Here is a 24498-nt window from a genome sequence, read left to right as displayed (position 1 = left end):
CTGCCCCACAGCTGGAGACCCAAAGCAGGCCGGGGCCCTCCAAATCTCAGTCCTCCAGAGGATGCCCACCAAAGTCATCACAGACAACAGGGCATGGCAGTCAGCAGGCTGCCTCCACCTCTGCTGTGGGTGTGCACCAAGACACAGTAGTAGGGTTAGGAAGACAAAACAATATTAGCATCATGTTGGTGACATGGGTGTTAAACAGATGTATATGGTGTTCAAAAATGTGGATAGAATTGCACCCATTTTACATCTCCTCTTGTGAATGCTTCCTCTTTATGATGAGCTGTGTCATTGTTAATCATATGTGCCACCATGTTCCCGCACACCCCCCCCCGCCACCCCCACACAACAACTTATCACAGATGTTGCTCTCATGTGCCTCTGATCAATGTTGTATGCTTCCAACTGAGCACACTGTATGCCCCTTCTCAGGTTGTTCCCAGCATCAGTTATGCCTTGTTCTTAAAGTAAAGTGTGCTTGTGCGAGGGAGCTCATTTTCTCGCTTTGCTGGGTCCTGTAGTTTTAGATCTTGGCTGTGTAATATTGAGGCTGAGGTGTTTAGCTGTCTCCTCATTGAAAGGTGAAGGCTTGTTGCGCAAGGAAAGACGTTGAAACACATCGAGAAGGTTCATATATACTGGAAACTCTATGTTCTTTCTGTCATCAAGCAGGGATTCCATTCAAAGAGCTGAAAATCACAGCCCGCATGCACTCCTGCCTGCCTGCCTTGAACGTTGTCTACCCTCTGAGTGTATATCTGATGAGCTCATCCCTAAATGTGACCACCTCCGCAGCTCTACCCCTCACACCCAGATTATGGTCATGGTGCTTGAAGTGACACCTTCAGCTTCTCCCATCTTGTACTTGTCTGCATAGCGCCCATGAGGCTTTCATCACAATGTAGGGAAGCAGCGCTGTATCAGACATTTTATGTAGCTTCCCCTCACTTAAAGAGTCACCATGGTCACTGATGATAACTCTAAATGATGATGTATTATGGCCAATGAAGGCTTTGAGCATGCTTTTGATGCGCTTAAGTCACCTTGATGAGAAGACAATGTTGAGGGTAGCAATAGCCGAGGAACCAAGATGTAATCAAGCCAAAGTGTGCTCTTTAATGTGAACCAAGCCTCATATTCAGGCATCCATAATGTCGTTGCTGTATTGAGGTCACAAGAGCCAGGGTGGCCATGAGGCTGTGTTCAAGAGCATGCATTCTAATATGTGTCCAACAAGTGTGTGAACATGCTTATCCTCAGGTGGTCAATTTATATGGAAAGGTTAGGCTACATTTAGGCCTGCAGAGTGCCAGATGTCAATGTAATGGAAACGTAGGTAAAATACAGAACTGAGTTATGTAAAAATGCATGAGGGCCTGCGTAGCATCCTGGGCTGCAATTGTGCACGTAACACCTCTCAGTATCACCATCGGGGAGAGTCAGAAAGCGTCGCGCCATTGCTGGAGATGGATCTCCTTGAGGAGATTTGTCTGACTGGGGGCATACAGGTACGGACGCACTGAGGATAGCCGAGCAGCTCCTGCCTCTACCAGGCTGCCGTAGCAAGTGGAATGCTGGAGGGGCGCATGAAGGTGCAGCACATTCTGACGTCTGATGCTGGGATGCCCTCCTCCAGTTAGGACCTTATCTCAGCAATGACGCATGGTCCCAAAACCTCATTGTCCTTCAAAGCATCAGATAAACATGATCTTGATATTTCCGTGCTCATTTCCTGATTAAGGTGGATGGTTGAAATGAGAGGGCGAGCCATATTGATGTTAGTTTGGGCCCATGATGGGGGTTGGGTGGGGGGGGAGGGGGGCACTGGTTGAAGAAGAGACTCACTCCTTCTTGACATCCTCCTCCTGAAATCTGGCTGCTAAAAGGGCCTCATATGCATGCCTGCCTCGTCTGGCCCATGCAATGGCATCTTCCCCTGCAGCCTCAGCTTCTTCAACCTCATCGCCCTCATCCCTTTCAATGTCCTCCTCATCAGAGATGTGCAGCTCCTCCATGTCATCGGGCAACTCCTCCCGCTTTTGCAGCACTAGGTTGTGCAGCGCACAGCAAACCACGATGATCCATGAGACCCTCTGGGAGTGTACTGGAGTGACCTGTCCAGGCATCGGAACCACATTTTTGACATGCCAATGGTTTGCTCTGCCAATGTTTGGGTAACAATATGAGCTTTGTTGTACCTTTTCTCTGTTGCATTTTGTGGCCACCGGACAGGCGTCATCAGCCACGTCCTTTGAGGGTCCCTTTGAGACCAAGCAGCCAACCCTGGATCCTGTGCAGCCCCTCAAATACGTTCTGCAACCTACTCAAGATGTAGGAATCATGGCAGTTTCCTGGCTATTTGATGCATACCTGCAAGATTTGTTTCTCGTGGTCACAGACCAGCTGGACATTGATGGAGTGGAAGCCTTTCCTGTTTACATATTGGAGTGACTGTTGCTAAGGAGCTTTGATAGCCCCGAGTACAGTCAAGGGCACCCTGCACTTGTGGGAAACCAGAAATCACAGCAAAGCCCAGTGCCCCTGGCATTCTAGCATTCTATTGAAGTTAACGTAGTTGTGGCCCTTGGCAAAAAGGGCATCTGTTACCCCCCCCCGGTACATTTGTGCGTGGAATCTTGAGAGATCCTGCAGAGGTCTGCTATGCAGCCTTGAAAAGAGCCAGTCACGTAGAAGTTAAAAGCGGCAATAAATTTAACAGCTACGGGCAATGGATGTCCTCCCAGTCCTCATGCCATCAAATCCTGCAAAATGTGGCAGATGTGCGCCACCTGATCCCTGGACGTGTGGAGGCATCGGTGACACTGTCTGTTGTTCATCTGCAGAAAAGACACATGGCTCCTGTGCACCCTTGATCTTGTGAGCTGCCTGTGCATGACATCACTCCAAGCCTCATTCTCTGCATCCAGAGGGGGCCCTGCTGCCCCTTGCTCGTGAGGGTGTAGCTCTTCCCTTTGGCAAGCCTGGGACTCGCATTACAATCTTCTCCACCTTCTCTGCTGCTTGTATGTGATGATGCAGGCAGCAATAAACCCAAAAACCATCTTGCTGAAGGTCTCCTCTCTGCAGCATAAGTTGGAAAAAAGACATGAGGAGCATAAGTCTTCAAATGTCCTATTTCTGTCGACGAATAGTAAGTGACTGTGCGTTCAAGTTGTTGGGTCCAGTATCGGCACCTAACTGCCACTGAAATAATGGCCAGTGGACTTTGCTTTTCACAGTCCCACCCCCCCTCCTCAACCACCCCATGTCTACATCAGCCACTGCTATGACATTGCTTTGGCCAAGCTTTTAGATGTGCAGTTTTCAGGCCTGTCGCTGGGGTCCTCATTCACTGTACTCGCTAACTAGAATCTTTGGTAAAGACATAAGGGCAAATGTTTACTGAGGATTATTTGATGAGGGGCTGAGGCTTCTTATCTGCTCAGCTGCCAGCGATTGTATTCTGAGCTCCAGCCTGTCCAGTTGCCCAATAGCCCTGCACTTTGTTATGGCTCTGGGAAACTTCAATGCTTGGAACAAAGGGTTAATACAAGGAGTTCAATTAGTGCCAGGGATGGGGATTCAGCTCATGTAAATGTGCCTCAGTGTTTAACTCTCCTGATTCCCTGCATTGCCACTGAAAGGCTCCTAATATGTCTCAGGTGTACATCTCCCCTCACTTGGCGAAAAACAATTCAGTTGTGTGCTCCTTCAATCAGCATCCCTGTGCAGGGTCCCGGTGCTCCAATTGGCCCTCAGAGCCCTCACCATTAGAGTGTCACCTCTTTTTAATTTTGCGCTCCACCATCGTTTCAGGTTGGAAGATGGTGGTGCTGAGCTTTCAATCCCCAACCAGCTCGAAACCTTCTGGTGCGACTGTAAAAATCCCTCCCATCGGCCTGAAGGAGCTGAATTTCCAGGATCCCCTGCATCCAACAGCTCCCAATCCTCCTTCACCAATCCTTGATATGGATGATACCAGCAAGCGGGCTTTATAACGAGTACTCATAACATTTAAATGTATTCAAATGGCATTCCCAACATTGCACATCAGGAAACGCAGTCTGCCATTGAAGTCCCAAGTGGACAATAGGACTGTTTTCCACTGACATGAACCTGACTGTTCTCATCTCGTGATATTTTCCACTCCCCGCCACCAAATTCTGGCCTATATTTTTGGGTCATTCCACCTATACTAGTTTTTTTTAAACTCTCTTATTTTAGAACACCTTTGTAGGCATATTCCAAATCTTTGCACCTTTGTGAATATCTTTACAAGTCTTCATAATATGGATAAACAATTGATAATATTTTCATGATAACATCCGCTACACTAGGGAGACCAAACACAGACTCGATGATCACTTTACAGAACACCTTCGCTCAGTCTGCAAGCATGATATCGACTTTCTTGTCACTTGCTATTTTGATTCATTGAATTACTCTAATGTTCATATTAATATTCCAGTGAAGCCCAGTGAAAGCTAGAGGAACAGCATATCATCTTCCGAATAGGCAATTTCTAACCTTCTGACTCAACATTGAGTTCAACAACTTTAGACAATGAACTCTGTCCTCCCCCTCCCCCCAACAACCCCACCACCCCCCATGTGCCAGCCTGTATCTTGTTCTCATGATTTTGGTTTCAGACAGTGCTGACCCTTTTCTGCTATTGACACATTATGCTATTTTGCTTTCAGACAGCGCTGACTTTTATTCAGCTATTAATACCTACTCTGGACCAAAGCTTTAGTCTTTAATACTATCATTACCACTCTCTTCATCTTTTGTTCCATTACATCTTTGTCATTTAAACTCTCTTGCTCTCTAACCTATACCTGACCTTCTATTTTGCTCCACCTCTCTCCCCTCCCTTTTTCAACAGCATAAAACCCATCACGTTTTTACCTTTTTCCAGTTCTGAAGAACAGGAATTTTGGACTCGAAACAACTATTTTTTCTCTTTCCACAGATGCTGCAAGACCTGAGTTTTTCCAACATTTTCAGTTATTTCAGATTTCCAGCATCTGCAGTATTTTGCTTTTATAACTTTAGTGACCAAAATATTAATAAAAGTTATCTTACGCTTCCATAAGACCTCTTTATATCAAGAAATTCCTGGATCTAGTTCCTTGGAAGAAAATGTTTCAATCTAAATGTCAAGCTATTCTTCTGTAGTCTTTAGATACACTTTTTTGTATTTTTTACGACTGTGGGACTTGTGCTAGTTTGAACTACATCTCCTGGAAGTTCCAAACTAACTCATAGATCAAAACTGTTCCAGAACTTTCTGAATTTGAATACCTGTTAACTATATTAGAAAATAATTGACCGCCACACAACTAACAAGACAAATTACAATATATTTATTCAAAAAAAATGGCTCTCACAGGTTTTACAGACAAGCAGTGAAACTTACAACATTTATATCCAATTAAGTATTGGAATGAGAACTGCTTCATTTTTAATTACAGGGGGCTGCCTGCTGAATAGATAACAAACATTAACTGATCTAACGAGTAATGATTTAAAAGGTATTTGATGTAAGATGTTTTTAAAGGTAACATAACTAGCAAAACACATTTATACACAATTTATAAATTTTAATTCTAGAAGTACAAAAGAAGTAGGCACAATGTATGTAAAAGTCAGCGAAATAAGGGACAATGATTTTATCCTCCAGTCTGAACAAGAGATCCCACAACTGATTTGCATTTTCATAAATTGATGGAATTATTGTATCCATTCAGCAGTTTCTATATTTAATTTTGTTTTACATACACGTTACTATAAAGAGATGAAACAAAATAAACTAATCAGATGACAGTAGTTTTAATTGCTCTTTTGTAATTTTTAATTAGGTAACGCAATGGTAAGAGTCATTAGTAATGCAAACATCAACATATGGCACAACAAATTACATGATGCCAGGGGTATGATACATTTGTAACTAACAGATCAGCCCAGAATGACAACATATAGGTTCATGTACACAATCTATCTTCCACAGCAAGATCAATTTGAACTATGCTGTTGATGCAAGTCAGCAAGCAGAGAGCAGGTACTTTTTGGACAGAGAACTATAAAAGTTTGAAAAATGGGGCAGTCAGTCTGGTATCTAGTTGCTGAGTAATGCAAAATCTTTAACAGACCATTACATACATTTGGATAGCTGAAAGAGAGGGAAACATTATAAGACCTATTAATGGTTAGATCAAATTCTTTTGCTTTTTTTCTGCTGACACCCAAATAAACATCACTGTAGAGGGCATCATGCAAGATTACATTAGTATTTAATATCTATAACCAGTTGCCTAACTTTCATCAGTCTGGACCTCCATTCAGGGAGCTAGAAATCTTTGCAACTTTAATTAGAAGATTTTTTCAAATATTGATGTAAGAAACAAATTTTCAATTTAAACATGGAAAAATAGTATTAAACATTTTCATTACACAAATAAACATTAAATATTTTTTATTTCATACATACATTAAGCAGTTACTAGAATTTTTTAAAAAAATCATTCATGGTTAAATTAAACATTGACTTATTTTATTTACTGGAAAATTAATTTGAAAACGATTCCAGAGTTCGACAGATACAATATAGATTTTCTAAAATCTTCAGCAGGCACACTCATTTAGACAAATCAATAATAATGTCTGCAAGAGAAAGAAACAAAGTTAGAATATGAAAAAAGTCTCAAAATATTCAACAAAATCAACATTGGCTGGAATTTTACAGCCCCATCATGGTGGGGATGGGGCCGTAAAATGTGGTGAGCCTTTCTAAACTCCATTGACTTCTGCAGGAATGTAAAATCCTGCTGCTGTAAAATCCCGTCCAGAAATAATCAGCAGGTCAGGCAGCATCTTTGGAGAGAGAAAAACAGATTTAACGTTTCAGGTCTATGACCTTTCATCACCTGAAATATTAACTCTGGGTGAAATTTAATGATCAAGACAGCTGGCATGTCCTGCAGCTGGAGAACCGGTGGCAGCCCCATCATGGCCATTTCTGGGAGTCCCATTGGGATTAAGTCCCACTTAGGCAGTCCTCCTGCTGCTGTAGGGTTCCAGCTCCAACAGGGGCAATTCCCTAATGCACTCTGTTACGGGGCAGATGTCCCATCTCTGAGAGCTACCAGCCAGAGGTCACCCACGTCCCTCACAGGTCATTTGCCTTTTCCCCCCCATTTCCCCCCACCTGGACATCCATCACCCTTGCAATTGGAGGAACAGCACCTCCCCTTCCGATTAGGGACTTTACATCCTTCTAGGCTCAATGTTGAGTTCAACAACTTCAGATTGTGAACTCAGTCCCCCATTTAGAATTTCTTTCCCCACCAGGTGCCAGTTTGTATCTTGTTCTCTTGTTTTTGCTTTCAGACAGCACTGACCTTTATTCTGCTATGACCAGCTAGTCTGGAGCAATGCTTTGTTTCTTTAATACTATCATACTCCATTGCCTTTTTTTCCATGACATCTTTGTCATTTAATCTCTCCCACCCTCTAACCTATCCATGACCTTCTTCTTTGCTCCACTTTCCTCTCCCCCCCACCCCCTCCCCTTTCCAACAGCATAAAATCCTTCAGTGACCTACCCCTCTTCAATTCTGAAGAGGAATCATGCTGGACTCGAAACATTGGGCAGAATTTTTTGCCTGTCGGGTGGGCAGGCCTGAACCAATCTCCGGTGGGTGAGTAGCCAATCCCTGCCGGAGAAGCGGGCCCCATCGCCATTTTAAGTCGGGCTAATTAAGGCCTGCCCATGTGACGTCTGCCAGGTGGGATGTGCACGAAAGAGCACACATCTCCCTGAGGTTAAGTGCTGCCTCAGGGAGATTGCTGAGAGCTGTATAAACTTTAAAAATAGAAAAATAATAAAATCCTTAACATGTCCCCCTCATGTTACAATGTCACACGAGATGGGACGTTAATAAATTTTACTGAACTTTAATAAACTTTTTTAAACCCTACATGAAACCTCATCCCACTAGTGGATGAGGTTTCATGTTTTTTCAGAAGCCCTCTGGGACTCCTGACCTGCACGCCAATCTTAAGGTTGGATGACCAGGGCCTTTAATTGTTTTAATTATCCTGTCAATGGCCTCAATTGGCCAATGACAGGTCGGTGGGCGGACAGTTGATCTCGCTGTGCCCCCGCCTTCCTGAAAATTTAAATGGGGCGGGATGACATCGGGGGTTACCCCGACGTCATTTTGTTGTTAGCGAGCGGGCCCCGCCCCCTGCTCACCGACGGCAAAATCCAGCCCATCGACCCTGTTTCTCTCTCCATAGATGCAGCCAGACCCTGCTGAGTTTTTCCAGCACTTTGTTTTTATTTAAGAGAGGTCCATCCATGGCTTAAAAGCAAAATACTGCGAAGCTGGAAATCTGAAACAAAAACAAAAAATGCTAGAAAAATACTCAGTAAGTCTAGCAGCATCTGTGGAGAGAGAAACAGAGCTGACGTTTCAAATCTGCATGAATTCCATCCATGGCTTACTCAAGAAGTCAACGATGGTATTAGGTTAAAAGAAGAGGTTTAAAATGTTGCAAAGAATAGTAGCAACTTTGAGGATTGGGAGTGTTTTAGAAACTAGCATAGACCCAAAAAGTTGATAAAAAGGGGAAAAAATAGAATACGAGATCAAACTAATCAGATTGTAAGAGCTTTTATAAGTATATAAAGAAGGAAGAGAGTAGCTAAAGTAAATGTTAGTCTCCTAGAAGTAGAGACATGAGAAATTATAATAGAGAATGAGCAAGAAGCAGAGAACAAATATTTTTTGTCTTCAAATTAGAAGACAGAAATTACATACCAGAAATAGGAGGCAACCTAAGTGCTAAAAAGAATGAGGAAGTTAAGGTAACCGATATCAGCAGAGAAAAAGTACTGGAGAAACTCAAGGAACTAAAATCCAACAAATCACGAGGACAAGATGGGCTGCATCCCAGGGTTCTAAATGAGATAGCTACAGAGAGATTGGATGCACAGGCTACAATTTTCCATAATTTCCTAGATTCTGGAATGGGCCCAGTAGATTGGAAGTTGGCACATGTAATACTGTTGTTCAAGAAAGGAGGGAGAGAGAAAACAGGGAACTATAAGTCAGTTAGCATGACATTAGTTGTCAGAATGGTGCTAGAATCTATAAAGGAAGTCTTAACAATGCATTTAAAAAAAAATTCTTTCCCAGGAGTGGCATCACTGGCTTGGCTGGCATTTATTGCCCATTCCTAATTGCTTGCGAGAAGATGATGGTGAGCTACCTTTTGAACTGCTGCTGTCCACGTGCTGTAGGAAGGGAGTTCCAGGGTTTTAACTCAGCAACAGTGAAAGAATGGCGATATAATTCCAATTCAGGATGGCGTGTGGCTTGGAGGGGAACTTGCAGATGTAGGTATTCCCATGCATCGACTGCCCTTGTCCTTCTAGGTGGTAGTGATCACGGGTTTGGAAGGTGCTGTCAAAGGAGCCTTGGTGAATTGCTACAGTGCATCTTATAGATGGTACACAATGTTGCCACTGTGCATTGGTGGTGGAGGGAGTGAATGTTGAAAGTGGTGGATGGGCTGCTGATAAAGTGGACTGCTTTGTCCTGGATGGTGTTGAGCGTTTTGCATGTTGTTAGAACTGAACTCATCTAGATAAGTGAAGAGTTTTCCATCACACTCCTGATTTGTGCCTTGTAGATGATGGGCAGGCTTTGTGGAGTCAGGGGATGAGTTATTCCCTACAGAATTCCCAGCCTCAGACCTGCTCTTTTAGACACACTGGTTGGTTCAGTTCAGTTTCTGATCAGTAGCAACCCCACAATATTGATAGTGGGGTATTTAGTGACGGTAATGCAATTGAGTGTCAAGGAGAGATGGTTGAATTCTCTCTTGTTGGAGATGGCCATAGCCTCCCACTCGTGTGGCACAAATGCAACTTGCCACTTATCAGCCCACGCCTGAATGTTGTCCAGGTCATGATGCATATGGACACGGACTGCTTCAGTATCTGAGTTGCCACGAGTTATGCTGAACATTGTACAATAATAGCAAACATGCCCATTGCTGATCTTATGTAGGGAAGGTAATTGATGAAGCAGCTGAAGCTGGTTGGACATAGGACACTACCTGAGGGACTCCTGCAGTGGTGTCCTGAAATTGAGGTGACTGGCCTGCAACAACCACAACATGGTCCCTGGTTGTAGGAAGTAGGTGTCACAGACTAGATAAGCAAGCATTTCAGCATTAAAGTGAACATTAACTGCAGAACTCTAATAGTCCTGGTGTACAAATAAAGTCCATGCAGAAGGGTATAATAGTCATCATACTGACACATATTCCTTGATTGCTTTTACACAGAATAAACAGCAGAGAAACAGGCGATTTGGCCCAACTAGTCTGTGCTGGTGTTTATACTCTGCATGAGTCTCCTCCCATTCCATCTATCTAGTTTCAACCTTTCAGCATATCTTTCTATTTCCTTTTCTCTTACACTCGTATGCTTTCCTTTTGAAAGCGTGCAACTTATTTTCCTCAACCACTTACTGGATGAGTTCCACATTCTAACCACTGAGTGAAGAAATTTCTCTTTTCCCTATTGGATTTATTAGTAACTATCTTGTACACATTGCTCCTAGTATTGGATTGTCCCACAAGTGGAAACAATCTCTTCAGGTCTACTCTGTCTAACCCATTCACAATTTTAAAGATCTCCGTCTTTAAAGAAAAAGTACCAACTTTTTCAATATTTCTCAATAGTTATAATCTCTCCGTTCTGGTACCATCCTTGTACATTTCTTTTGCAGCTTTTTCCAGTACTTCTATGTTTTTTTTAATGGCATGGTGATCAGAACTTGCCCAACCACGGCTCTATACAAGTATTTTTGCATTTTATACCCCTAGGAATAAATCTAGTGCTTTGTTAGTATATTTAATTGCTTTGCTGGCCTCCAATGCTGTTTTAATAAAGATCTATTCACCTGTACTCCTAGAGCCCTATGCTCTTCTACCCCATTTAGTTTATATGGTGTGGTAATCTGATGTGTAATATACCTTTAAGAAGAATGGTATAATAGAAGATCCCATGATCTTAACATTCAATGGCAGAGTAGCACAGGCTACCTCTGTAGTCAGTAGTCTAGAGTTAGAGTCTGTAATGTAGAGACAGGGTTTGAGTTGGAAGCACACAAGTGTAGCTGCTGCGTTCCTTTGTAAATAAACAGAATACATAAGAACTGTTTGTTGATCTTCTCCGTCTGTGGTACCAACTCAACTATCCTGAAACAAGCATGCAACCCAGATCCGTTAGTCCAACTAAACTAGTGACCAGGATCCAACATATGGTGTAGATGATGTTTCTGTATTTTTTTACCAAAGTGCATCACTTAACATTTATCTAGGTTTTCACTTGCCACTTAACTGCCCAGTCTGCATTTTTTAATGTGTTCTTGCATTATGTTGCATTTTTCCTCAGTGTTAGTTTAGCCCCAGATTACATTTCTTTGGAAACCATTGCAGATAGGTTAGTTACATTTTTATTTAAAAAGTTTGTAACAAAATAGAGGTTCCTGTGAATATAAAAAAAGGGAGAAGTAAGATGGGTTCTATGAAACACCAGCACCATAACCTGTGGTGTAAGAAGCAATCACTTATCCCTTTACTTATTGAGAACCCAGAAATATCCTCCAACACTATCATTACTGTAAAAAAAAACTATGTGCAAGTCCATAACACCGCATGAAGTCATCAATACTATTATTAAATATGACAAAATTAAATACTTTTGATTTGTTGGCTGCTGTCTTTAAAACCAATCATAAGGTTATAGCCTTGAGGAGGAGATAAGAAAAACAAAAATCATTAGCTTGTGTTTGACTGATATCTCACATTCAAAATGATACTAATTACTCAAATGCAGAGAGTCTTGAATCAGAATATAAACTAAGGCCAAGAGTGCTGGTAAACCATTTTATATGAGATAAAAAATAAATTAGATGTAGATAGAAAAATCTAATCTGAACAATTTGCCAATTCTAGAAACTAAGTCAGAATAGTGGATTTGTTCGATGCAAGCTTCAAGCTTGACATGGCATCAGCTGCAGGGTAACTTACAAGCTAATTATATTTTTGACTGCACACCCAAATGGAAGGGCTCATCTGGCATTATGGCATGTGCTGCTCATCCACCCTAAATGTTTTAAAGTGTTAGTGAGTCCAAATAATTGGCCTTAACTTTTAGGATTCACTTAGATGGTTTCAGAGGAAGGATGCAAACAATCCTGGTTAAATAGGCATAGCAAAACTAGACATTTTGGGTCATTTACCTATAGGTGCATTTTCAAATGTTGTCCAAGGTTGCATATGTTCACATTGCCAAACTTTAGATGGTCGGTAACACACAGGAGCAAGGATGATGCTACAAATGGGTACTACATCTTGTTGTTTTAGTCTCTAGCAAGAACAAAAACAAGAATAAAAATGATTTTTCAAGTCAGTTTCAATGTCCAAAGGTACTTTACTCCCAGTGGTTATGTTGGTGGTCAGAGTTTTATCATCTGTTCCCGGTACTTATTAGTTTTGCATGAATTGTGAAGACTGTGTATCATGCAATAAACTACACCAGCTAAAATCCCCTGCCTTGGTTGAAATCAAGAAATCATTGTATTTTTTTATATTTCATATTAGTGAACTTATAACATTGATAATGCATAAAATTTTGAATAATCACAAGATATGCATTCAAAAATTGAAAACATGCCTTTCAGCCCAAGTTACTCCTCAAATACAGCAATCAGTGCCAAGGGTTTGAAATATTTCCTTTCCATGCAATCATACACAATTGAGGAGATATGGATGGTTTACAGGGAACCTTATGTTATTTATATATGTAACCGTTTGAGACATGTATATACTTTTCCCAAATGCAGATCTGTTAGGCACGTTTAATTATAAGTAGGCAGGAAGTCAGGATTGATATTGTTAAAACAGCTAAGTTACTGCCACATCTCCTGTGCATTTTCAACTTATGTATTTTATGAGTCACACACTGTTTACTACAAACATGTTTGCGACTTTATAAAAAAAATTTAGTTACTTCCTTGACTTATTGTTTAAAGGAGTTCAACTTCTCGTAGCAATTTCCCAATTACAAAGAAAGGCACGAGATTTAATCAGGGAAAGATAAAACATCTCTTGAAAGTGTCTTCAGCCACCATCCTCCTCCCAATGTATCTCCTCAATTTTCCAGCTGGGTGGCACTGCCCTCACCTGATTTGATTCCGACCTAACCAGTCATAGCCAAAGAACTATCTACAATGGCTTCTCTTTCCACTTACACAATGAGACTTCTGGAGCCATCCAATATTCTATATTCTTAGTCCCCTCTTCTTTCTCATCTACATGCTGCCCCTTCAGTATCATCTGAAAATGTCATTGACAGCACCTAGCTTTATCTCATCACCACCTTTCCCATCCCATCCACTATCTCATATTTGTCACTCTGCTTGTCTTGACCTCCAGTTTGGAAGAGCAGAGATTTCCTCCAATTAAATATTGGAAAGACTGACTTCAAGTTCCTGCCACAAACTCCACTCCCTGGCCACCATTTCTTATTACCTTCATGGCCGCAGACTCAGGATGAATCAGGCTTTTTGTAACTTTGTCATCCTGACCTCCAGCTGAATTTCTAGTATTATATCCTCTCCACCACCTACATCCACCTCTGTAAAATTATACACCTCCACCGCCACCTTTACTGCTGAAATGGTCATCCTTGCTTTTGTTACATCTAGATTCAACTGCTCCAATGCTCTCCTGGCCGGCTATCCACTTTCCACCATCTGCAGACTGGAGGTCATCTAAAACTCTGCTGCCTGTATGCTAACTAGCATAAGGTCCTGTTTACACATCACACCTGCACTCACTGACCTACATTGGCCATCAGCCTGTTAACAGTTCAATTTTAAAATTCTATCTGTGGTTTCATTCTACATATCTTCGTAGCTCCCTCTAGTCTTACAAACCTCAATGATTTTTGTACTCCTCCAATTCTGGCCTTTTGCACATCTCTAATTTTTAATCAGTCCTCTGCTTTCAGACAGGCCTTTATCTGCTTGAGCCCCAAGCTTTGGAATCCTTCCCCAAAGTTCTGCATTGTGCGTAAAGTTGCTGTTTAAAATCTAGCTCTTGAACCAAGCTTTTGGTCACCTGTCCTGCTATCTCTATGTGGTTCAGTGTCATATTTTGTCTAACACTCATATGAGGCTTTGGGATATAATTATACTTGGGATTATGTGATATAAATGCAATTTTTTCTTAATGCATCGAAAAGAAAAACTTTAAAAAATAGATATTTATGGAAGCTATGATAATTCTTTGATGATCAATCTGGTGACATCACTGGCAGTAAAGTGTGGGAATAGATAATTTATAACTAAACAATGATAGCAAAATAAGACGACAGATGTTCAAACTGGTAAAATTGCAATTCAGGAGAGATATCAGGAAGCTTTCTGGATGGATAATCTAAGATGGGCTGAATGGCCTTAGCCATCTGGATAGATGTGTGAAGATACCCATTTAATATCAATGAACTTATAGCTAAAAATTCTTTATTTCCTGAAGAAAATAATTTGATCATTACTATGGTGCCAAATGTTATTGCACAACTTAGTAAATATTTTGAAAATATTAGGCTTATATTTTCAATTTTTGTGCCAATTGCATGTGGTATTGTAAACACTGGCAGAGTTATAAACTTACTGCTGATTGTTTAAGTGTCTCAACTGGTGTGCTTGTCTGTATAGGCTCACTAATTTTGTTGGCTTCTACAATCTGCTGCTGTGGAGAAAAAAAATCAATGGCTATTGCAAAAGTTTTGTCCACATGCTTACAATATAGATTATTCATACAAATAAATTATCCTTTCATGCCACTTCACATAATTACAAAAAGAATCTTCCATATCACCATAATTCTTTTTAAATGTGCAGACAGCTAAAATAGTATAGCAGTCATAGTAGCTAGCCATTAATCACTTGAAAAAATTGATTCTTTCATAACAACAAATCAAAACAATGCAGACTATTGCATTTAAAATATAAAATAAGCATTCTTCCAAGCTAATATCCTGTTTTGGGAAGAGAAAGGATTGGAAGGAAAAAAAAGTGAAAAAACTTTTCAGATTAGTGGGATAATACAATTTTTTTTGAACCGCATATGTTGCACTCAGATACAAAAAAAATTAACACAGGTCCCTCAGTTTCATTTTGCCTATCTTACTTGTTACCATCAATGACTACATTAAAATGTATTCATGTTGTAACAATTGCAAGTGACATAGTCCTAAATTTGGTCACTGGGACTTTGCCTTCAAATAAATGGCAGTGAATGATGTAATCTATGCCCAACGTGCCATTCCTAATAAGACAAGAGTTTAAAAACTGTAATTCATTTACTAGAAGTACTTTCACAACCTATATTTCATTACAAATTTTAACAGGGAAGATGATAAAAATGAATTGCTGTTCAAGAACTTAATTTAGGTTGTCATCTCTACTTATCTTAGAGGATATTTTCTCAGTTGAAGTAAGGTTCACATTTATGCTTCATCAAAATCAGGTCCAAGCTGCAGACTAGAAGTTTGAGGGGGATGGGAAGCTTTTCTAGGTTCTTTCATAAAGCCACAAAAAAGTTGTCCCCATATGTGCTCTCAATATTTTTGAAGTATTTGACAATCAAAAAAAGCTCAGTGAAATTTGCAAATTTAAGGGGTGGCATTTTCCCGCTGGCTAGCGGGGGCCGGAGCCTGCTCACTGACGCGTAAAATGATGCGCGGTGACATCAGGCAGGCATCCCGACGTCACCGTGTGTCATTCTGATCCTCAGTTCGGCAGGTGCGCAGCAGAGACATGTCAAAGGCCTACTAAGGCCTGTTAAAAACGAATTAAAGTACCTAACTGAGCTGCCATCTAACCTTAAGGTTGGCGGGCAGGTGAAGAGCCCAGGTGACCATTGCACTTTTCATGAAACCTCATCCACAGAGGGGATGAGGTTTCATGAAGTGTTTTAAAATGTAATAAAAATTTTTTACATTAATTCTTTGACATGTTCCAACTCATGTGACGGTGTCACATGAGGGGACATGTTTCAAAAGTTTTTTCCTTCCTTTATTTAAACTGACAAACATGTCAAACGGATCTCCCTGAGGCACCCAAGAGTTCCTTCATTTAACTGCAAAAAAAAAAACACCAAATGCACTTTCAAATCATAACTTAATCAAGATAATCACTACTACATGTGAACACAATAAAATTATTCATCTTTGAACATTCCCTTAGTGCCTGGATTTTATGTTTGTTTTCCTTTCCGGGTGCTCATATGAGGTGTTTCCACAATCGCTGGGGCTTAGTTGGAAGGTTACAATGGAGGTGACTGCAGAGGGCTTTGAAGGATGACCCTGAGCAGCTCTGATTCTATAGGTTGCAGTTTGCAACACCTCTGCCTGAACTAGCAAGACACAGCAAGGCATTGACAGTGGCAGGAGTGGCAGCAGGAATGCTGTCACCCCAAGAGAGGGCAGCAAGTTCATCTCCCATGGTGCCAATGTTGCTTTCCTGAGGTAACACCTCTGTAATCTTAGTGATCTGTTAGAGATCTACTCCTATTTCCTCACCACCTATCCACTCTATCCAGACCCCATCCCATTTTGAAAACCTCCAATAAATCTACTCTCTAAGCAGAGCAGTACCAACTTCTCCAACCTATCAGCGTAGCACAAGTTCCTCATCCTTGGAACCACTCTCACCATCTAAGTTGCACCCTTTCTCATGCCTTCACACTCTTCCACAAGTGTGGTGCCCAAAACTGAACACAATGCTCCAGTTGGGGCTGAACTAGTGTTTTACACAGGTTCATTGTAACTTCCTTGCTTGAGTACGCCATGCCCTTATTTACAAAGCCCAGGATCCCATATACTTTAGAACACTTTTGCAGATCCCCTTTAGAATTGTACCTTTTATTTTGTATTGCCTCTCCTCATTCTTCTGACCAAAATGTATCACTTCACTGTTCACTGCATTAAATTTCATTTGCCACTTGTTCACCCATTTCACTAGCCTGTCTACATCCTCTTGAAGTTTATCACTATCCACCTCACAGTTCACAGTACTTCCAAGTTTTGTGTCATCCACAAATTTTGAAATTGTGCCCTGGACACCAAAGTCTAGGTCATTAATAAAGATCAACATAGGTCAAGACAAGCAGGAATCCTAACATTAACTCCTGGAGAACCTCACTATACATCTTCCTCCAGGCTGAAAAACAAACTTTCAACACTCGTTTCCTGTCACTCAGCCAACTTTGTATATTTGCTGCCACTGTCCCTTTTATTCCATGGGGTTCCACTTTGCCGACAAGCCTGTTATGCTGCACTTAATTATGAAATGCCTTTGGAAGTCCATGTACACCACATCAACTGCACGACCCTAATCAACCCTCTGTTATCTCATCAAAAAATTCAATTGAGTTAGTTAAACTTGATTTGTCCTTACCAAATCTGTGCTGGTTTTCTTTAATTGATCCACATTGGTCCAAGTAACATAATTTTGCTTGAATTATCATTCCTAAAAACTTTCCATCACTGAGGTTAAACTAACTTGTCTGTAATTGCTGGGCTTATCCTTGCACCCTTTTATGAACAAAGGTGTAATATTTGCAATTCTGCAGTCCTCTGGCAGCAAAGCTTTTCCGAAGGAGGACTGGAAGATTATGACCAGTGTATCCACAATTTCCCTAACTCCTCTCAGTTTCCTTGGATGCATTGCATCCGGCCCCGGTGACTTATCAGCTTTTAATTATATTCTGTTCTACATATGAGGTCATCTGACTTGGAAGTTTGAAGGTCAGCTAGCATATATGTTAGGGAGCTAGCCAGCATGCTAATTAAATGCTGTTCCTGTAGTTAAATCTGTGTCTTCAGGTGTTGTTCTTTCAGCCTGAACACAGGCCAGTGTTCCATTTCAGCTCTGCAAAGAACAGGGCCCTGTGTATTAATATATGTAGCTTCCAGTTTTAATTCTTAGAATTATGCTGACAACCAATTTAAGATCGTCATTTGGGCTCGCAGTATGATGCATTTGCATGTACTAGAAACTACATCTATTAATACACAGGCCCTGTTCTTTGCAGACAGAAAGAACATATACACACATTGCATCATTTTCAGCTAAACAAAAAAAAGTGACAACCATTCGCTGACTCATTCTTCTGGTCAAGGCAGTGCCCTATCAGGGTCAAGCTACCTGGTTTAAATTTCAAACAAACAATGCTTGACAGCTAACTATTGATCATCATCACTGGTGCATTCTCCATGGCAATGGCTCTACCAGAGTCCACTTGCCAACCAATTAGCACTTCTTCATGTACAACATTAATTGTTGTGTTCCCCTTACATTGATATTCTTGCAAGTATCCTGATGAATGCAAGATGAAAAATTTCGACATATCTCTTTTTCAACAATTAGAAAACTCATAGGTTAACCGTGATTCTGTTTAAATTGGTAACCAGGTATTTTGATTCAGTGTTTCACTCTGGAAGCTTAGCTATGGACACTTACTTGTAGTAGGCTTTTTAAAAAATATTCCAACCTCCCCTTCAGAGGGCAGCTAAAGCAGTTCAACAAGGAGCATCTGGTGCCTCAGATGTCTTTGAGAACCTGAGAAGGTAGGCCTCACACCCCCCTTGCAACTTCCTCTCCCTCCCAGAACCATGATAGGGTCCCCCTTGTCCTCACTTATCACCCCACAGGCCTCTGCGTTCAAAGGATCATCCTCCGCCATTTCTGCCAACTCCAGCATGATGCCACTACCCAACACATCTTCCCTTCACCCCCCCGGCGGCTTTCCGCAGGGATTGTTCCCTCCGGGACACCCTGGTCCACTCTTCCATCATCCCCTACACCTCAGCCCCCTCCCACGGCACTTTCCCATGCAACCGCAGAAGATGCAACACCTACCCATTTACTTCCCCCCTCCTCACCTTCCAAGGGCCTAAACACTCCTTTCAAGTGAAGCAGCACTTCACTTGCACTTCCCTCAATTTAGTCTACTGCATTCGTTGCTCCCAATGCGGTCTCCTCTACATTGGAGAGGCCAAACGCAGACTGGGTGACCGCTTTGCAGAACACCTTCAGTTTGTCCGCAAGCATGACCAGACCTCCGTCGCTTGCCATTTCAACATACCACCCTGCTCTCATGCTCACATGTCCGTCCTTGGCCTGCTGCAATGTTCCAGTGAAGCTCAACGCAAACTGGAGGAACTGCACCTCATCTTCCGACTAGGGACTTTGCAGCCTTCTGGACTTAGTATTGAGTTCAACAATTTCAGATCATGAACTCTCTCCTCCATCCCCACTGCCTTTCCGATCCCCCTTTTTCCAATAATTTATAATTTTTTTACACTATTTTTTTCTTTTCCCTCCTATTATTAAATTTATTTCGATCTATTGTTTCATCTCCACCTTTTAGCCCATTTCGAACCCTCCCCCCCACCCCACCCGCACTAGGGCCATCTGCCACTAGCTTGCTTCCCTTAATGGCCCCATTTGCACATCCTTTAGATAATATCACCACCATCAACACCCCTTTGTCCTTTTGTCTATGACATCTTTGGTACTCCTTTGGACTCTTTTTGGCCTCCACCTATCACTGGCCCCCTATCAAGCTCTCCTGTCCCACCCCCCTCTACCAGCTTATATTTCGTCTCATTTCTATATGTCTTAGTTCTGATGAAGGGTCATACGGACTTGAAACGTCAACTGTATCCCTCTCCACAGATGCTGTCAGACCTGCTGAGTTTTTCCAGGTATTTTTGTTTTTGTTCTAGATTTCCAGCATCCGCAGTATTTTGCTTTTATATTAAAGTAGGCCATCACTTTCTTGGATCAAGCTTTTCAGGTTTGAAGTGCTGGTGTCAGTTTGTGACATTTATACTCACTTGCCAAGCTGCTGTATTTTCCAAACCTTATGCTTAAACTTACTCAGCATTTTATGGGGTCTTATAACATTGTGTTTTGATTGGAGAGCAATATTTCTAGAATTCACTTTATTGTAGGTCAAAATAGCTGTTATTATCATAGGTCAATTGTTCAAACTTGAAAGCAAAATGACCTTTGCAATCTTGGCATCATATCTGACCCCAAGCTAAGTTTCCGGCCACATATTTATGCCATCACTAAGACCCCCTATTTCCACTTCTGCAGCATCACCCCTGCCTCAGTTCATCTGCTGCTGAAACACTTGTCTATGCCTTTGTTACCTCTAGACCTGACGATTCCATGCTTTCCTGGCCGTCCTCCCATCACCTGACATAATCCAAAACTCTGCTGCCCATGTCCTAACTTGCACCAAGTCACTGATCATCTACTCTTGCGCTTGTTGACCTACATTGTTGCTTACCAGGAGCCAATTTTAAAATTCTCATCCTGGTTTTCAAACCCCTTCATGGTTTCATCACTCCCTATCTCTGAAATCTCCTTCATCCCTACAACAGAGAGATATCTGCACTCCTCCACTTCTGACCTTCCATGCTCTCCAATTTCAATCACTCCATCATTAGCAGCCTTGTCTTCAGCTGCCAAAGCCCTAAGATACTGAATTCCCTCCCTAACTCTCTCTACCTCTCTTTCCTCCTTGAAGCTTATCTTTTTGACCAAGCTTTTGGTCATCTGCCCTAATATTACCCAATGTGGCTTGGTGTCAAATTTTGTTCGAAAACACTCCTGTGAAGTGCCTTAGAATGTTTTACTATGTTTTATGAGCTACATAAATACAGATTGTTGTTAAAAGAAGCCAATATTTTGGTTCCAGGCTGGGGTACCTGACCAACTATTTGACCAATGTATAACAATGTTACTTACAATGAGCCAGTTTGAGGAGCGTTGGGACACTTTTCTTTTTAAATCCTGAAAAGGGCTGATTAGTGCTTAATGCTGCCAATTGCAAATGGTTAAATTTTTCATCTGTTCAACTGTTATTTCTATTGAAGAAAATAGAAGTGCCCAGCTCTTATGCTTCTTTATATTCTTAACGTGTATCAAATCACTGTGGTCACTTTAACCTGTATATGAAGCCCCCTGTAACATTTTGTTTAATTAAAGCAAATAAGATAACATTACAAACATGCATTCTTTTGAGAGACAGACATATAGCATTTTGAACATGCAATTAAATCAGTCATATTCTTCTTTCAAGTATTTGGATTATAGCTTACAACTTACCAATACTGGTTTTTCTAGTTGAAAATGAAGCTCTGTATTTAGTGCTTTTATCCTAGAAATTTCTGATGCATATTCAATCTTTAGTGGTTCTGCAAAATTAACTTTCTTCTTGCATTTTATTACCTGCCTACTTGATGGTTCTTCGTTCATCTTAAAAAAAGGTCATAACATTTGACAACTGTTAACATTGGCTATGAAGGAATTACACAATAAATTAAAACTCTGTTGGGAACGATTTGCTCTGTAGGTAGACGTGGTAAATTATATATGTGTTCTCTATAAACTCCTTCATGGTTTTGATATACCCAATGGGCAGTTTAAATCTTCCTATTCATTAAAAGATTTTGAAGTTTTTAACTCACAAACATTACAAGCAGTGAGATAAATGACCACATAACTTGTTTTTTTTTGGTGGTGTTAGTTCAGGGACAAACACTGACTAGTTTGATGCAAAAGAACTTCAGTCCATCTAACCCAACTATCCACCGTATTTCCTTAGTGTATTTCCAATTACCTCAAATCCCATCTGTTGATGAGAACCTGTCTAGCTTATCTATAAAACACTAAGGTTTTTTATCCCACCACCTGCGTCAAATAATTGGTTCCAAATACTGACCACCCTTTTTGTAAAAAACAAGTTTGTCCTGCATTCCCTATTTCAATTCGTAAATATAATACCTTTGTGCTTAAATTCTGTACACAACAGTAAATCTTAATTGGATCCAATTTGTCCAAACCTTTTATAGTTTTAACGACCACCATATCTCCTTTTAGTCTTCTCTTTGCAAGATAAAAAAGATTGACTATAGCAAGTCCTCTCTTAAAGTTGTAATTGCATTCTGAAAATCGTGGCTTTAAGTGAAACAATTTTAAGTGAATCGTGGATTCTCATGGGAATCAGTTAAAATTGGAGCTGGATTCCTTCAGATATTCTTTGCCCAGAAAAAACAAAGTTGGAAATACTGTACATGAGCAGTACTGTGCATCCCTAGCAGAAACACCTTGCAAAGTTAATAAATCACTAAATATAAAATAAATACTATATAAATTCAAAAATCGATAATATTCGTCAATGTCACCTCCTTCTTAGGCAGTCCTTCCGATTCAGAGATGACTTGCTTCCTGGTTCAGTGGGTTCAGAGTTTGTTCAGAAGTCCACCATGCAATCTTTACACTCTGCTTTGCATGGGTAGATGCTGTTTGGAGGGTCAGTCAGATAAGCTGCTTAGAGGTTTTGCGCTCTTTCCAGTGCCCTGAATTCACCTATGTTCCTGACAAAATCTCTTATTTGGTGCCTTCCCAAATGTTTCACTTTGTTCAGTCATCATGAGATGGCGGATATGTTTGACCTCTTTGGGGATGCTTTGAGGACATCTAGTGGAGATGACTTTGAGTGTTTTAGTGCCCGATGCTGGGCATGTTGGCTTGGAGTAAGACCTTGCTGTTGCACCGCCTTTCTTGCCACTGAATTTGGAGGATCTTTCAAAGACAACACCAATGGTGCTTTGGGGTGCCTGGTGTCAAGATCTTAGTTTTCGATTTGAGATCCTGGTCCTCTTTTTCTGAGGAGCTCAATCCTGAAGTTGGAGTGATTTTGTTTTTTTTAATTACAATAGCCAGGCCCTGGTGGAGTGAATTGGTCGAAGGGCCAGGATCAACAAAAGTCCTGAAAAGGACTTTTGGGCGCTTTTCTTTTGCTTCTCCCAGAAGATCTTTCTTTAGCAGTTAATGTCATTATTGATCACCCTGTTCACTTCGGCACTCGGTTCTCTGTTTAGGTCATCCTCCGTGAAGATTTCCATTGCCTTTTGCATGAGTTGGAAAGCTCTTGACCGTCACTTCATTAACAAAATTCATGGGTGTGATGTTTCAGCACAGTCTTTCTCTTCAGCTCATTGAAGACTTAATGCAGCTAAAGAGTCAATGGACAATTCCATCAGTGGGACGCAAGCAATTCCCCCACAACAGTCTCATCCATTTCATCAACCAAACAAGTCCTGAGACAAGTAAAGTAATTTCACTTGTGTACAGTATCAAATGCATCTCTTTCACAGGCTTTAAAATGGCCTTGCTGCCTCACCCAATTTAAAGCTCCACAGCAGGCACACCTGGGCTCCAAATTAAAATCAGCTTTCAGAGTCAAGAAATGGGCTTTTGTTTCACAGAAACAAGCAGCCCCGTCTTAATATGTTCCTTAAAAAAAGAAAACCTGGTTTGGATATTCTTTGAGAACTTGCTTCAGAGGTTTTTTTTAAAATTGCTGTTCTCTGGAGTGCGGACAAACAATTCCAATTGCTTCAGAAGAGCGCTGATCGGATCGCAGAACCTGACATCACATCGATGCAAAACAATGTGAAACAACAACATGCGATGTCATTAAATCAAAAATGCCAATGCAAATCAGGATTACCAGCCCTAAAGACTGCATGACTTCAAAGCAAAATAATGTTAAGTGAGGTGACTTAAAGCGAGGACTTATTGTCCTCTGGATTTTTCTATCATTCCTCAACATCTAGCACCAACTGCATTGCCCTTCTCTGCATTCTCTAATAACTGAATATCATTAAAGAGACTTGCATTTATATGGCACTTTTCACAAACATCAGTTGTGTACAACCATTGAAGTACTTTTTGAAATCTAGTCACTGTTTCCTATATTGCAATAATCTTTACTGAAATAAATTGCACTGCACTTCAAATGTGATATCATCAGCGCCAAATACCACTTAAAATAGCTGCTCTGGATTTCATAGTATACTTTAATGCTTTTACATTGCGATGCATCCTAACATTATTAGTTTCAGAAGTGTTAGCTGGAAGGCTTCCTGCCTCCTGTGGAAAACAGCCACCTCTTGTTGACTGCCTGGGCAAGAACCTCAAAGAGCCTGATATCCTATCTGCAGTGTTTGCAGCCTTGTCTGCCATTTTCAAGTCTTTCTGTCGAAGTATCCCTTTCAAGAGGTGTAGTCTGCACTAACAGGCATCCGATTTTCCCTCTCCCCAGATAAACGGACACACGGCCAATCAGCAGTGTAGGTAGTGGTGGCATAGTGATCCCAGCACCAATTTCACACAATATGGGCAAGTGTATACGAGAGGTGGAATTGTCCCAGATTTGCACTAAATGCATTAGCAGTTGTGAAGAAAGTAGTTTCACCCACCGGCCGCAAAGGTGGATTTTTGCGCCGTATTGCTCCATTCCCAGCATGTCCCACCT

At 41.1% G+C, this 24498-nt stretch overlaps 1 protein-coding gene across 1 annotated transcript in view; it reads right to left on the bottom strand.

Moving 5' to 3' along the window:
- Nucleotides 1-6643: 6643 nt before the first annotated feature.
- The window catches only part of LOC121281425, an 84611-nt gene continuing 66756 nt past the window's right edge, over nt 6644-24498 (bottom strand). Inside the window, exons 11-14 of the mRNA XM_041194370.1 lie at nt 21282-21431; nt 14767-14844; nt 12330-12456; nt 6644-6669 (exon numbers count right to left, since the gene is read on the bottom strand). Coding sequence (XP_041050304.1) covers nt 6644-6669; nt 12330-12456; nt 14767-14844; nt 21282-21431 — 381 coding nt within the window. The remainder of the gene's footprint in view (nt 6670-12329; nt 12457-14766; nt 14845-21281; nt 21432-24498) is intronic.

The sequence above is a fragment of the Carcharodon carcharias genome, chromosome 8 (assembly GCF_017639515.1).
Source record: "Carcharodon carcharias isolate sCarCar2 chromosome 8, sCarCar2.pri, whole genome shotgun sequence".
NCBI lineage: Eukaryota > Metazoa > Chordata > Chondrichthyes > Lamniformes > Lamnidae > Carcharodon > Carcharodon carcharias.
The sequence above is the reverse complement of the archived record's forward strand: the minus strand, read 5'-3'. Positions and strand labels throughout refer to the sequence as shown.